The 16,340-nt window shown below is 37.4% G+C and overlaps 1 protein-coding gene across 1 annotated transcript in view; it reads right to left on the reverse strand.

Moving 5' to 3' along the window:
• The window catches only part of LOC145990236 (uncharacterized), a 44,140-nt gene that overhangs the window by 10,419 nt on the left and 17,381 nt on the right, over positions 1-16,340 (reverse strand). The window contains exon 2 of the mRNA XM_083125910.1: positions 9,437-9,592. Within this exon, the coding sequence (XP_082982036.1) occupies positions 9,437-9,592 (156 nt within the window). The remainder of the gene's footprint in view (positions 1-9,436; positions 9,593-16,340) is intronic.

The following is a 16,340-nucleotide window of genomic DNA, read 5'->3' on the forward strand; positions in this document are numbered from 1 at the left end:
GCATATAATTTCAAATTTTGAGGCCTCTGTGTTGAGGTTAATACAGAGTGTCTATAAAATTGCTTAACATTTCAATGATCTAATAACAAATATTTTATTTTTCCAGGTGATCTGATAAAATATACTCTATAGAAGAGAGAATAGCCATTGTATGTGGACGGTTGAGTGGATATTTTTTGTGTGGGGCTTCATTAAGTCTTGCGTGTATCAGATCAAAATGACCAGTGTGGAATAGTTAAAACAATGCATCTACGCAGCTGCATCCGAGATAATGCCAGCTATGCTTGAAAGAATGTTCTGAGCTACACAACAGCACTGGGACACATATGTAGAATTACAAGGCCATCATGTTGAAATTTACTGATTTTGTTTCAGTTTGAGTTTTTCTGTAGTTGTTAGTGTTAGTTTTACAAGGCTACTATGTTCAAATGTACTGATTCATGTTTCCACCAAATGTACAATTCACTATGCTTCACCTTATAGAAACAGTTTGTGTAAATGGTAAATGTTAAGTGACTTTATAGACACCCTGTAAAATGGAAAACAGACGTGTAAGGGTTAAGCAGCAGTACTGGTAGTTTACTTTGTGATAGATAAAGAATATCTACACAGTGGGTGTGTCTACACAATACACTGCATGATGCAGCCAAGAGGAATTGCATGTACGAGGGGCATACTGAAAGAAATGAGCAACAATTTTTGAAAAATCAGAATCCATCAACACGCGTAAACAAAGAAAATCATGGAAAAATATAGACTTTACTGAACCCAATGTGACCTCATTAGCTTAGATTGATTAAGCGTAGGCAGTTGTTTCAAAATGGCTGACAGTGATGTTTCGTTTTGACAACATGCTGTGATTAAATTCCTTCTTAAAGAGGAAATTCCTGCTGCTGAAATTCACAATAGACTCAAGCGTGTGTATGGAGATATGTGCATAGGTGCTAGCAGTGTCAGTGTTAAAAGATGGGTGAAACATATTATGGTTGGAAACATGAGTATCAAAGATCAGCCTTGGAGCAGTCGCCCATGAACTGCTGGTAAAGTTATGGGCACCATCTTCTGGGATGTACAGGGGTGAATTCTGGTTGAATTTCTTGAACCTGAGTAAACCATAAAGGGTCATTCCATACCAAACCATCCAATGGTGGTTGAATGACCATTTTAGAAAAATTTCATTTTTAGTACATACGTTTGTGCATGTTTCTAGATATCAAAACCAAAAGTTCAAAAAAATATATTGTCTTTAGTTCTCCTGGGGCAGCCATTTTTCCAACATGGCACATGGCTTGCTTTGCTCATGTAACAATTTACAGAAACCTTAATATCTAAAAAGTCATTAGAGCTAGAGACTTGAAACAAAATTCATTTTGTAGCTAATGAAGTATACTTTCTATGAAATTCAAGTATGTTTTGCTTAAAACTGCATCCTAAGTATGAAAAGTATGGTGGAAATTTGGATAAAAATAGTTTTAAAAAATGGATTTTTAAGCCCAATTTTTTTAATGAAGGGGTTTTGTCTAAAGCTTGAATTTTTTTATGTGTAGACCTGTCTGCAGGGTGTCTGTAAATAACATATCAGTCCTTAGAAATGCAACCCTTTTTTATTTTTACAGCATGTGCTCAAAAATGGTGGTTCATTGAATTTTGACAGTTTTCGGGATTAAATATCTCAGATGGGTCCTCTTGAAAAATTCTGAAATTTGGCACAAAGGAAGCCCTGCATGAACCTAACTCAGTAAAAATCTCAACTTTTAGATTCAACTTATTTTGGTCAATATGAGGTAACATATGTGACTTAATTTCTGACATTGCAAAGTAAAGTTAAACTACATCCCATACTTAGAAGTCTTTTCTTTTTCTTTTTTAAATTTGGGTTAAAGAAGCCTCAGAGAATATAGTAACATAAGGTTTTAATACTTGACTTACCAGAAATTGAAATTACAAGGTATGACAATTGAAAATCTGCAAAATCTCATTGCAAAAGGTTTGATTTATTTGGTATCCACGTCCAGTTGGTATTGTCAACTCCAAAACTGAGCTTCCCCAATTTTTTTTAAGTATAGCAGTGCGTGCAGCTTAAGATAGGCAGTGGCATGCCCAGGAATTTCGAAAGGGGGGGAGGGGGGTTATGTATACTTTTTTAGTATACAGCCCTGTTCTTGCCACATTATCCTGCCTTTGAAGTAATTGTTTATGGAATACTGGGCCAAAGGTATTGGGTTATGTCCCCCACCAACCCCTCCTTGGGCACTCCACTGAAAGTAGGCTATTTATTTTGGAGGGTCAAAGCTGGTAGAAGATATTATATTTTGTTTCCTTTATTTTCCACATATTTCTTTTGAAGAAAAGACATTCATTGAAGTAGATGAGTCATGCACAGCAGAAGATTCAGAGACATGCTTTGATAGGATGGAATTGATCTGTGCATAGACAATCTCTGCTGTCATTCTTCCTTTGCCTAATGTGCCGAGAGTAGTGACTTGTGAACGTTTGTTATCTGTGACTGGAAATGGAGTTTCTGTAGGATTTTTAACTGGAGAGGACTGTCATAAATACACTTTTGGTACGGTTACCAAAGACTTAAATAATCTCAACGAACTCAGTGAAAATGATAAAACACTTCCTAGGTCAAGACTAAAGGTGGATGGTATTGAATGATGAATCCAGTCCGGTAGGACCAATTATGTATGACTGTGGATCCTGGTCGGCAGGATCTAAATGTAAGCAAAATTGTAGGTTACTACTTAAACCTCTCTGGAATGGATTGTGTCAATTATAGGGCTAAGTTCACCGCAATCTTCTTGGGAGTTGTAAAGAAAAATACAGGTACACACTGATAACCATAACTATGTATTATAATTTAGACACAAAACATGAAATCAAACTCCCTGCACTCCTGTCTATGGGAAACTGTTTACACAAAGTTTGCAGTTGGTGTCACGATAACATGCCACTAAATAAAACTTAGACATGTTAAGCTTACGGTATCCGAAACTGTCCGTGACGGTATCCGAAACTGTTCGCGACGGTATCCAAAACTGTCTGCGACAGTTTCCAGTTGTTGCCCGAGTGGCTTCTCCGTGCACACTGAAACGTCAGAGTGCAAAGATATGGCGGTAACAAGACACCGTGCTCAGAATGAATTAGCCAATGAGAGTGCAGGTTCCTTATGGCATTTGATATACACAAATAAAAAATTGAAGCTATATGCAAATATAAAAATAGACATAAAGAAAGAATAAACGTGGTTAGTTTTATAGATAAATGGCTTTAGAGACAATATACAAATACCATTGAAAAAGTTTTTTATATGGTAAAGTATGTTGTGATCTTCAGAAGTACACTTAAAGAAAAGTTAAACAAGGGAATTTTTAAAATCAATTTACATCATATGGTAAGGAAAAAAAGTGTCCCTTATAACAGTTAGATCAATATGCCTGACATGTTGGAGTAAAATTTTCGTATGTGGAGAAAGTGGCTCACTTAAATGCCAGAATGGAAATGATGTCTTTGTGCCAACCCAAGAAAAACTAAAGGAAATGCATGAAGTCTGCTCTGTTTTCGATGTATCTCCTGTTTCAAAACTGAGGAGGCTGATATGTAGAAAAACAATAAAGTGCTCTTGCTCTAAAAACTATTCACATCATGCAAGGAGTACAAAGAAAACTGGAAAGTTGCTTTTCACAAAGTATTAGAACTGAAGAAAAGGAAGGCACGTGTGACAATCCTTTGTGTGGCCAGTACAATCATATAATTGAAATTATCAGAAGAAAAATGTAAATTAGCGAAAACTAATGTTAAAAAGGTCAGAATCATCAGTTTCATTGCTACCACTTGGTCAAGAAAAAATATATGTAATGAACTGAAGGTTTCTGATAATTTACTTAGGAACTTTGTGAAAGAACAAAGAGTTCTGCTTGATTTGACAAAGAGAACGAATAGGAAACTGGAGATGACAATACCAACTGAACATGGATAATAAATAAATCAAACCTTTTGCAATGAGATTTCGCAGATTTTCAATTGTCATACCTTGTAATTTCAATTTCTAGTAAGTCAAGTATTAAAACTTCATGTTACTATATTTTCTGAGGCTTTCTTAACCCAAATTTAAAAAGAAAAAGAAAAGATTTCTTTATTCTAAGTATGGAATGTAGCCTAACCTTACTTTCAGGCCTGTAGCTAGAGGGAGGCAGGGGGACAACTGTCCCCCCTGTGAAAATATAGAACACGATCTTATCCGGAATTCTCACTATTCTTATATTTTATATTGCTCTAGCAACACAACAAAGACACTTATTGATTTGGGGATTTATTAAGGAAGGTGTGTTAGATTCCGTACTGTCATACCAGAATTGGGAAAAAATTTCACACATATAATTTCATTTTAGTCAAAATAATATGTGTTAATTATTGCATTAACACCATAAATTTAAATTTAAACAATGTTTTCTTAGGGAAATAGACTCTTTTGCGGGAAAATGTGACTTGTTTACCCCCGCTGGAAAAAAAATACCTTCCTTGCCCCTCCCTGGAAAAAATCCTGCAGACGTCCATGAAATTCGCACAATATTTTGCAAAATGGTTAATGTAACCAGTAAGCCAACATTGTCTGTAGTGATGTAAGAGAGTCCCTATTGAAACAAATAGGATCCGTGGTACGCAGAGAGGCCCACATTTTAATGTACAAAAAAGGTGGTATTACACATTTTTACAGTATTCATCAAAGTGTAGAAAATATGTGATCATTATTATTTAATTAAATCGATTTTTCTTGCATAACACAACACATTGGTGTTATTGAATTCTCATTAGATTCCTTTGGGCATAAATATATTGCATACTGTAAACTGGAGGGAAACAACATGAAGCACGATTTATAAGGGACTCCCTTAAACAGTTCTGCAGGGAGGCTCAAAACTGTTGGTACGAATTAGGCTCAAAACTGTTGGTACGAATTAATCATCTATTAACATTATCAACCTGCAATGTAGATGCCTCGTGTTCGATTTTCAGTAGCGGCACATTTCAAGTAGATACAATCCCAATTAGCCTATTTATGTTAAATTTTATTGTTATTTGTTGTTACTCGATTTTTTGTCGTTCGTTGGAGTTTCTCTATATCATTCCTTTTCGGTTACTTGTTCCTTTGTATATGGGGAAAGGGGGGGGGGGGTAACTCGTGCTTCTGTGTACTCGCTATATCTGCCCATGCAACACAATATATTAAAAATTTGCTCCCTCAAGGATTGACTTTGCCCCCCTACCAAGAATTCCTGGCTACGGGCCTGCTTATTTTGCAATGTCAGAAATTAGGTCACATACGTTACCTCATATTGACCAAACCGAGTTCAATCTAAAAGTTGAGATTTTTACTGTGAGCTAGGTTCATGCAGGGCTTCCTTCATGCAAAATTTCAGAATTTTTCAAGAGGACCCATCTGAGATACTTAACCCCGAAAACTGTCAAAATTCAATAAACGGCCATGTTTGAGCACATGCTGTAAAAAAGGGTTGCATTTCTAAGCACTGATATTTTATTTACAGACACCCTGAAGGCAGGTCTACACATTAAAACAAAATCAAGCCTTAAACTCGGGCTTAAAAATAAATTTTTTTAAACTATTTTTACCCAAATTTCCACCATAATTTTCGTACTTAGGATGCAGTTTTAAGCAAAACATGCATGAACATCATAGAAAGTATACTTCATTAACTACAAAATGAATTTTGTTTCAGGTCTCTAGCTCTAATGGTTTTTTAGATATTAAGGTTTCTGTAAGGTGCTACATGAGCAAAAAAAGCCATGTGCCATGTTGCAAAAATTGCTGCCCCAAAAGAACTAAAGACAATATTTTATTTTTTTAACATTGGTTTCGAATTAACTCTGATACACTTACTATTCACTTTTCTGCGAAAGATTTTTTCAGCTCACCCAAGCATCCACTTCATACCAGAGGAAGAAAAAGACAGCACACTAAACTACCTAGATCTCTCCATAGGCAAGAAAAATGGCAAATTCAAGACCGATATATACAGAAAACCCAACTCCGGAACGCAATGCATCCACAAACTTTCAGGTCACTCTGCACGGAAAAAAACAACATCTGGATCAACTTCTTTCAAAGGGCCATCAACCTCACCTCAGAACCCGAAGACTTGCAAACTGAATTTGAGCATATCATCTCCCTTGGCATCAGCAATGGGTACAGCCAACAGGAACTGCTCCAACTCCTGGACACTACCAAAGCAAGAAAAATGAACCATCCACACTCCCAGCAAGAAAAGATGGAAGGAAAATGGACCGGCCTCCCCCGATATCCTGACCTAACCAAAAAATTCCAAAAAGTTCTTTCCAAACACAGTTTCAAGATAGCAGACCAGCCCCCTCCTTCCATAGCCTCCCACCTAACCCATTTCAAGTTATTACACCGACCCCAATGCAAGAAGTGGCGTCTACATGGTCACCTGCGCATGTGGAGGCAAATATGTAGGGATGACAAAGCACCAGCTTGATGAAAGGAGAATGATGCTGACCACAGGCTTGGGAGGAGAAGAACAGGCCTTTCTTGCCACCTCATAGACAAAAACCATAGCATAGGCTCTTCTAAAATAATCATGCAAGCAAAATCCACACTAGAAAGGTGTTCAAAAGAAACCTACGCAATAGTGACCATGCTCACCAACCTCAACACCAAAACCAGGGCCCTCAAACACCGAAACCGAGGCCCTCAATAAAACCTGGCTTCCCACCATAAGGAGTATGCACACCCACCCAACCAACTCTTCTCCAACAACAAACTCCCACCCAACCTGCTCCCTCCCCCGACCCTGCCACAAGAAACAAAAAAAAAAACTGCAAGCGTTTGCAAAAAAGTCTGCCTGCGCACGCGAGCAAACACTGCCCCGCGAAAGCAGACGACAAGATCTGGAACCACCTTGTGCAGCACCAAAACCCCGAGGTGCGGCAACAGAAGGAAGCTCTACACCCGCACAAGAACGACAAAAAGTGAAAGTGCTGCATTAACTAGCACGCCACAAGCACAAGCGGAAGAAGAAGGAACCACTCCGACCGCAGCAAGACAGTTCACGCCTGACAGTCACCAGATGAGTTGCAAAATCGATTGCTGAAAAAAACTTTTGTGGAAAAGTGAATAGTAAGTGTATCAGAGTTAATTGCCTATCTCTGCGTAACCGCCAAACTGATATCTTTAGATTGGTTTTGATATCTAGAAACATGTACAAACGTATGTACTAAAAATGAAAATTTTCTAAAATGATCATGCAACCAACTGTTTTAAAATTGGTTGATTTGACATGGAATGACCCTAAATGCTCGCTGTCATATCCTGCATTGCAGGAAAGAAAATCATCCTTCAACACGATAATGCACACCCGCCCTATGCTCAGTTTACCAGGGAGGAAATTGGGGGAAGTGGGGTGTTAACTTCTGCCTCACTGTCCCTACAGTCCCGACATTGCACCCTCCGACTATCATCTGTTCGGTTTCATAAAGAAACAGTTATAAACCAACGCTACCAGACGATCGAGGGGACAGAAAGCAGTGTGTCAGTGTCTGCAAGCAGCTGGAATGGAGTTCCACCATAAAGGTATTTTCAAGCTTCCAGAAAGGTGGGGAAAATGCATGCAAAGAAATGGAGACTTTGTTGAAAAGTAAAGAAAAGTCTGTACATTATGATGTAGCATGATTTTCTTTAATAAAACCAAAACTTGGTTCATGAATAATTGTTGCTTATTACTTTCAGTATGACCCTCGTACAAACAATGACCATTTGAATGATATGTATTTGGGCATGTGGACATTTCAATAGATTCAGATATCAATATCATCATTTATTATGGTAAAAAAAATAATGACAATAACCCTTTTGGTTTTCTTTCTATGCTACTCTTTCTCCCTCTCTGTTTTCTTCTTATGCATTAATAAAAAATAACTACACAAACTTTCAAGCACAACCATGGGTTTTTCATCACACACATCTAATATGGTACAGCAACAGTTGCAGAATTTCAAGACAAATTGTAATTGGTGGGACCTAGAACCATTCTGAATACACAATAACAATTGGATTTGTCTTATTTTATATTGCTTTTCTACCATTTTGGCTAATCACAACAATGATGATCAAATGGTAATTACACAAAATTGGTTACAAGACACTCACAAAGAAACATCCATACCCAGACAAGACTTGAACCTGGAACCCTCAGTATTACATAGTGAGTTGACTGTTCAAAGCACTTGGCCACTGTGAGATGGCTGTGAAATAATAATAATAAACTGTGATGATTCATTCTAGTCATGACAATAAAATCTAATAATAAGCAAGAACAGTTCAAACATAATTACGGGGTTTCATTCGCACCTGTAATGAAGCGGAAAAGAATTACTTACACACTTCTTAAGTCATTAATTGCCCAAAACTAGCTATACAATAATTCGCTAAAATAACAAATGATACAACAAAAAATATGATATATGGTGGCCGCGGTGGCTCAGTCGGTAACGCGTCTGACTACCATGCTCAAGGTCCCGGGTTCGATCCCCGGCCGGTTCAAATCCGGGAACTTTTCTAACGGTGGAAGCGGCCCCGGCGCCTACCCAGCGTCGAATAACATGGGTACCTGGGGGAAACCCTGGGGGGTAAAGGCGGTCAGGGGCGTGATGCTGATCACATCACCCCCACTCACGACCGGATCAAGAAAGTGTGGGGCGTTACCCCCACACCCCCTATACGCCTTCATGGCGTGGTGCTATGCACAGGGGAACACTTTACCTTTTTTTTTTTTTTTACCTTTTTTTTACAACAAAAAATATGAATATGATACTGTTTGTAGAATCAAAGCATTAGTTAAACAGATAGTACAATAAGATGCAAAAGTATTACCAAGCAAATTGTAGATGCACTTTGTTTACTCAAATAAGAGTTTAAAACAGTGACACAAAATGCCAAACTAGCTGCCGACTGTTGTGTATTCAAACACACACAAATTTCACTCAAGGTGTTGAGTTGATTTTAAAACATATGCACCACATAATCTAACATTATTTATTTAACATTAAATTGCTACCAAATATTTTACAACGGACTCCACATATAAAAGACAAAACCCAATCTGTTAGTGTAAAAACATTTCAGTTTCCAAAAGTCTTATGGACAGTTCATTACACTCTTTGAACAATCACAGCATCACACACAACACCAACAGCCCTGTACCAGCATACTTCCAAATATATTCCTTGAAAACGAGTTAAGATGCAAGACAAAAACTAATAAAAATAAACTTGGACAGTTTGCCATGCAATACTTGTGCATCCCACTGTACATTTTCATTTAGCAACATATTACACTTTGCAACAAAGCCAGTTCAACCATAAACCACACGACACTACATGTTTAGCTTCAACCTACCTGTACTTTACTCAGCTCTGAGTTTTGTAAGAAAGACAGGTAACTTTTAAGTCTCTCATTTGACTTGAAGCAGTTTTCACGGAACTCCTGGAACATTTCCAGCTTGTGAAGACACCGATGACACACAAGTTTTGGCAGGCGATCATTTTCTGAGATCTGAAACAAATACCACACAATTTAAATACTCTCAATTTCCACATTTCCAATCATAAAGCACATTTATGGTCCACATGCGAAGCTTCGGTGGTCAAGTCGGCAAGGGATTTGACTGCCATGCAGGACACCCAGGTTCAATTCCTGGAGTGGGTGATCTAAGGTTGGAATTATTTCTGGCCTTGTCTTTAAATGAAGCAGCTCTGAGGCTCACCCAGTCTCAAATAAATATGTACCTGGGGAGTAAAAGCACCGCTAAAAATGGACAAGATCAAGCCCTACCCCCACATTCCCTATATATCATTGTTTCTCAACCTACGGTGCGCAACCCACTGCAGGGTCCCGAGGGGGCATTTGGTGTGTCGCGAAGTTTGGCTCAAAAATTTATTTACTGTCTTTAAAACCTATGACATGCACCTACACTGGTCCTCTAGGTCCTGTGAATGGTCACAGCTAGGTTACCCAAATCAGGCTTCTCAGGCAGGCTAATAGGGTAAGCAGATGACCCAGCCCTGAATGGCCACTGGTGCCCGATTTATACCTTTCCTTTAGTTAGAAATGAAAGTTTATGGAATTTTCTTCCAATAAAGTTTGATTTATTACCATTTATGCACAATTACAATAAAACTTATCCACTGGCAATCCTGACAGATTCATATCTACGTGCAAATCTGTAACGGGCAACCCTTCCAAGATTATTCACGGTTTGATGGTATTGTAAGAACTCAGAGCGTAGTAGAATGTTTATGATAAACTAGCCTAAGCTGGAGCTCAACATGGGGCACGGGTAGTTCTCCCTATGAGGTTGGCCTGTGATCACAGGGTAAGAAAGCTGAAATATACAGAAATCTGGTCCCCTTTTATACCAAATTGTTGTTTACAAAATACTAAGGAAACTTTGTCGATATTTACACATATCCATGGATCTACAAAATTACATCAAGCAATTTAGGCTATTACAATATTTACATAAAATTATTAAAGTTGTAAATTACATAATTTCTTAAAATATGTTTCCAACGCCGAAAAAGATAACATAATAATTAATTTTGTTATCTTAAAAAACTGCAGATTAATTCAAGAATGTTGAATTTTGTGCAAGGCACAGATAATGTATTCATATCTAGAACACACAGCTTTATAAATGGAAGCACAACCAGATTCGACTGGGGCAACACACCAATTACATTTAAATAACTAACATATATTGTCTTAACAAATTAAATTCAACGTATGTAGTCTAAACTCTACATAATAAATTTATCTTATTCATGCACCATCATTGCTTTTCTACCGGCATTTCTCTGATGTTTCACTCAATGGAATCGGGTGTCTGTCGTTTTCATTACGGTTGAAGCAATTAGTTCTTAATTATCTGTGTGTCCCATGTGTGTCGACTTAAGGTGTTGCTTGATATTTCCAACTGCCTGTGTGTGTGGTTGCCAAGAGGCGTTAACTGTCATCATTTCATATTGCTATCAAGACAGCTTCGGGACTTCCCTGATCGTGCAGTGGTAGCATCGTCACCTTTTAATCAAGGAGTCCTGGGTTCGATACCCGGTGGAGGGACTTAGTGGTTCGGATCCCACTTTAAACTGTAGGTCCAATCCTCGTAACCCATTAATGCCCAAATTATTTTTTTCTTTAATTTTTACTATTTTATTGTTTTATTCACTTCAAAAACACTTACAGAAACATATTACAATGAATAAATATAAGTAGGGTTATAAGTTATAAGTAGGGGACGGATTTTTGCATGTTTTTTTCCTTAAGGAAAATTCATATGCTCTCAACGGATTTATCCATTTGATGTGGATTACTCTGGCGAAGTTTTATAGTGTATATAAATGCATATTTGGGACGTTAGTGCATATTTTAGCTTAATGTGCATATAATCTGCATATATTGGGAGTAATTTTCATGTAATTGTTAGTTTCATGTTTGCCTGCTTCATTTTCCCTGTCAGTATTTAAAAATAGCCTACTTCATCTGATCATGGGCACTAGTTGGGTCAAGAAACTCATCTCATACCATTGCAGGTGGTCTGGTTGCAAAGAAAGAGAACCAACGACCTTTCAGAGATGCGAGTCACATTTTCAAATTCCAGCGACAACACTGGGGTCGCGTTATTTGAGGATTATCTGTTAATGTGACATTTTGATAAATCTGTGAGTGTGTCTGTGTGCACTTCAGAAGTGACAATAAATGCCGAACGAGAGAAGAAGTAACAGCTCTAAACATGTACAGTGCGCTCGAACAAAAACACATTCCCCTTGAAACCCCTATCTAAAACAATGTTAAAAATGACTACTTAATTCGAATTTTGAAGGTTAAATTTGGATAATTCGAAATCAGGTTTCCAATAATTTAACATAAATAACAAAATTCTTCAAGTGAAAACTGGATTTGTCAGTACTTCTGGTAGTGATTTTTATGTTTCATATGAAATACAGCATGTGTGTTGTTAATTTAACTGCAATTAGCTTATGTTACATTTTACTTAGTTAATACAGCGTAGTGTAGTGTAATGTAGTGTAGTGTAGTGTAGTGTACTGTTCCTGGATGGATAAAACATAGCAGTTGTAAGGTAAGGTGTACTGTTTGCGTATTATTGCAGTTTTATGTATAATACAGTGTATTATTTCATTGGTGTTTTATTTTTTATTATTATATTCTGGTTAATTCGATTTTTTTCGTAGCCCCTTGGAGTTCGAATTAAAAAGAGTCCACTGTATTACATTTCAGGCATTTAGAGTAGTTTTTGGCAGCTTAAATGGAAAATTGCTGAAATGCAAATTTACCATGCTCAAACAGAGCTTTCGTATTTGGCAACAGAAAATATTTGTTGCTTGCGCAGGTCTGGACACTGTGATTTTTATAGTTATGTTAATTTTTTCGGACAACTGCTGCTGAATAAGAAGATGGTGGAAACTAAGGGAGTGATGGTCAGATGATGATGTAGATATGCATTATGAGCGCATTCTATTCTTAAATTAGACATAATAAAAATACAATAACTTTTTGCGATTATTTATGTCTGTCGATGGATGGGTGCTAAACATTCAAACAACATACTGGTTCAGATTAAACATGATTTGTTGGGTGATTTTCTCCACGAAAGTAGTAGTGATTTGAAGTGCTAATTTTACTATTACAGTAATTGGAAGGAGAAAGATGACAGTCCTATAGAAACTGAGATAGCGTCCGTGGTATTTGTGTACTTATTGATATATCTAATGCCTTTTTTATGAGCGTATAGTATAGTCCCTGGTTATGATAAGGAAAATGGTCACAATTATATCTCGTATATAACCTGCAACACAATTTATGTTTTAAAAAATTATGATTATATTATTCTTTGGTCTATCGTTGTGCATTATTTTCCATTAAATCTCACTCGACAAATAGAGTATGTTCGACTCCCATGTTACGGTAGGTGCAAACCACGGTTTCATAGTGTACATGGTTTGCTGCACGAGTTCAATACATGCCTATAATACATTTATCTCTGTGCAAATTCCATCGCCACCAGAACCGCACGTTAAATGTAGCAATCCAGCATTGCTTCATTTGAATTGACGGTTAAGATGATGGATTCACATTCGGAGTGTTGAATCACGGCATTAGGCCATCCAGACCATTGTTGTATGTCTGTAGTTGTGCAATTTATGATTGTGTTAATTTGAATAAAAATGCAGTTAATCTGAAACTTAAATGAAGTATTAAAAATATGGTAAAATTTCGTTGATAGTTTTGACCAGACAAAGATTTGATTTTTTTTCTTTCTTTTTCATTCAATATCCTTTCGACATTGTTCAAAAGAAAATAGTACCAGGAGAAGTTGAGATAGCTGAATTGGAGAAGCAGTTAGCAATAGCTTACAGAAACCTAGGTTTGCAGTTCCCGAGATGAGCGATTTCGGTGTTGCAGGGGGAACCTGTCCAGGATTTGCCTGGGTATTCAACAACTGAAATGTATTTATTTATTTGAAAATTCTGAATACAGAAAAATCCATTTTACATCAGGATATCAACACAAGCCATGAAACTAACAATACTGTCCAGTGGTATCTTATGAAATGAAAAGAACATTTTCAAAATGCAAAGACTTATTTTCTGACAATCGCAATAGCCTGCTACCTTAAAACATTGATAAATAACGTCTAGTACAAAGGCTGTCGCAGAGAAGGTGAAACTAATTCCTGTATAGGAAAACAGCGACCTCCATTGGCTAACAAATGTACTACGGTGAAAATTTGGTTCATTAGCTGCCGATGAGACCAAAATGAGCGCAATAGCTCAAAAAGTCATGACTGCGTAGCAGTTAAAAGACAAGCATGTACATGGACCTCTCCAAGAATCATTAGAATGAAACAAAAAAAAATTACAAACCACAAAATTTTTATTCAGAATCAGCCATATCGAGTAGACGTACATTGTTTTCAAAATAGGCACCACTGACAGCTAAGCAAGCGTCGATACGCTCCTGCCACTTTTTGAATTCGTCATCAGGTAGCGAACTGAAGAAAACTTGCGCTGCGGTGATCACTTCTTTGTTCGTCATGAAATGACGACCACGTAAAGCGGCCTTTAAAAGTGGAAGTAGCGTAAGTCACAGGGTGCAAGGTCCAGGCTGTATGCTGGATGCAGGAAAATTTCTATTTTTCTCCTCTTTTTCTTTAATTGCTGCAACAGTATTCACTAGCATCTCGTTAATCACGGACGGTCTTTGTCCAGGATGCAGAAGCAAAGTGCCTGATTCACGCCCATTTTCGAACAACTTGTGCCATCGGTACACTGTGGCTCTACTCAGTCTGTCTTCATCGTCATATGCCTGTTGAAACATTGCATATGTTTCCGCAGCACTTTTCCCTAAACACCAACAAATTTTTATGGCATGTCGCTGTTCATCTTGAATACTCATCGCGAAAAGCAATGTTATACACAAAAACCTGGAGAGGTAAACGAAACACGTTCCACGTAAATCAACACAGCTGCTCACTAACGTGGTTTCGCAACATGTGACAACTTGCTACGGAAACAGAGTGAGTCATCCTACATGACGCAACTAGTGCCGAAACCATAGGCAGTGTTGCCAAGCCAGGAAAAAATCTGTCTCACCTTCTCTGCGACAGCCTTTGTATATTGAAATCCTAATTTAAAAGAATAAGATATTGATTAATGCAACAAAAAGAGCATAGTATTTCCAACAAGATACGTATATTATTATAATTGCAATTTTTAGAGCAAGCCTCCAGACAAAGGAATGCATGTAATATAATCATTTTGTTACATGAAACTAAAAACATTTGTAAATTAGTATTTTTTTGGTGATACTAAATAGCATAATTTATCACACTTTCATTTCTAAAATTGCGTTCAGTGATTTACTGATACATTTACTTCCCATGTAAAGCGTACAGAACCTTAAAATGGATTGTTTTGAAAATTTTTAGTGCATATTTTGGCATTTTTAGTGCATATAAATCCGCCCTCTAGTTATAAGTAAATAATTATTTTAATTGGACTTTGCAAAAACAGTGCAGTGTTTACATAAATTCTGTTTCACATCTTTAACGTATTATCTTCCTTCTCCTCAGACTTTTAGTATATTTTGAAGGGTACTACGGTACAAAACACTTGATGCACAGAGTAATATTGCACTTCTTACAATATGTACATGGTTTGGCATTACAACCCTGCTTCGCACATGTTGTTTGCTTGCTGCGATGAGCGATTAAATGTTGCATTCCGTCTAGCCTTATGTCTGGAATCACAGCACGTACGGTGGATGAAGTTAAAGGACGTCCAGGTTGTGCTCTTGAGGAATATCCTAACTTTAGGTAAGGTACCGTTACAGCTCGTCTGAATTCCAAAAGGTCCATATATTCTCTTCCATAAACTGTCTTATATAAAATCCAGGCATTGACTAAAGCCATATTAAGCAGTTGAGTAAACAGACACCAGTACCATTTTTTTTCCTTTTATACTTATTGTGTACTTTCCCACCAGCCAATCATGATGATCTACTCCACCCATGTGTACACGTTGTATGATTTCAGAACCATCGGTTGTGTTATACCGACTTTCTGTCTCGTGGCTCTGTTCCCCCTTGAAGCAGCACTAACAGGTTCAATTGTGTCACAGTTGGTGGCTATGGTCACACATTTGTTGTCGTTCCATTGCACAAATAAAATTTCACCACACGTATCGAATCAGTAGTCGTAAGTCCCTCTTGTGTCTTTAGAGAGTTCTTTACTGGGTGTTAGAGGACAGTCACCACATCTATTATCCCTAACTGTTCCTGTTGCTCGGTACCCTAGATTTCTCAGATGCAGAAGTAAATCAATGCTTGTAAAGAAGTTGTCAAAATAAATAATGTGGCTGTCTGCAGATGAGACACAATCCAGCATTTGTAAAACCACTCTTGACCCAATGGCAATGTCATCTCTTCCAGTATTTGTCACTTCCTTACCATAGTAGATATTAAAATTGGAACAATAACCACTTGTTCCACAGAGAGCCCAAAATTTGTACCCGAACCATATTGGCTTTCCCCTAATAAAATGTTTCAGTCTGTTACGACCAAAGTACTTTACAATCATCTCGTCTATAGACAAACATTCTTCAAACACACCATATTGCTGAAATACAGAATTCATCATATTAATCAATGGTCACACTTTGAATCCTGGGTCACTTTTGTTTGCTTCAGGCAGGAAAGTGTTTCTTGACATAGCCTCTTTCACGTC

The sequence above is a fragment of the Lepisma saccharinum genome, chromosome 7 (genome assembly GCF_977018435.1).
Source record: "Lepisma saccharinum chromosome 7, izLepSacc3.1, whole genome shotgun sequence".
NCBI classification, from domain to species: Eukaryota; Metazoa; Arthropoda; class Insecta; order Zygentoma; family Lepismatidae; genus Lepisma; species Lepisma saccharinum.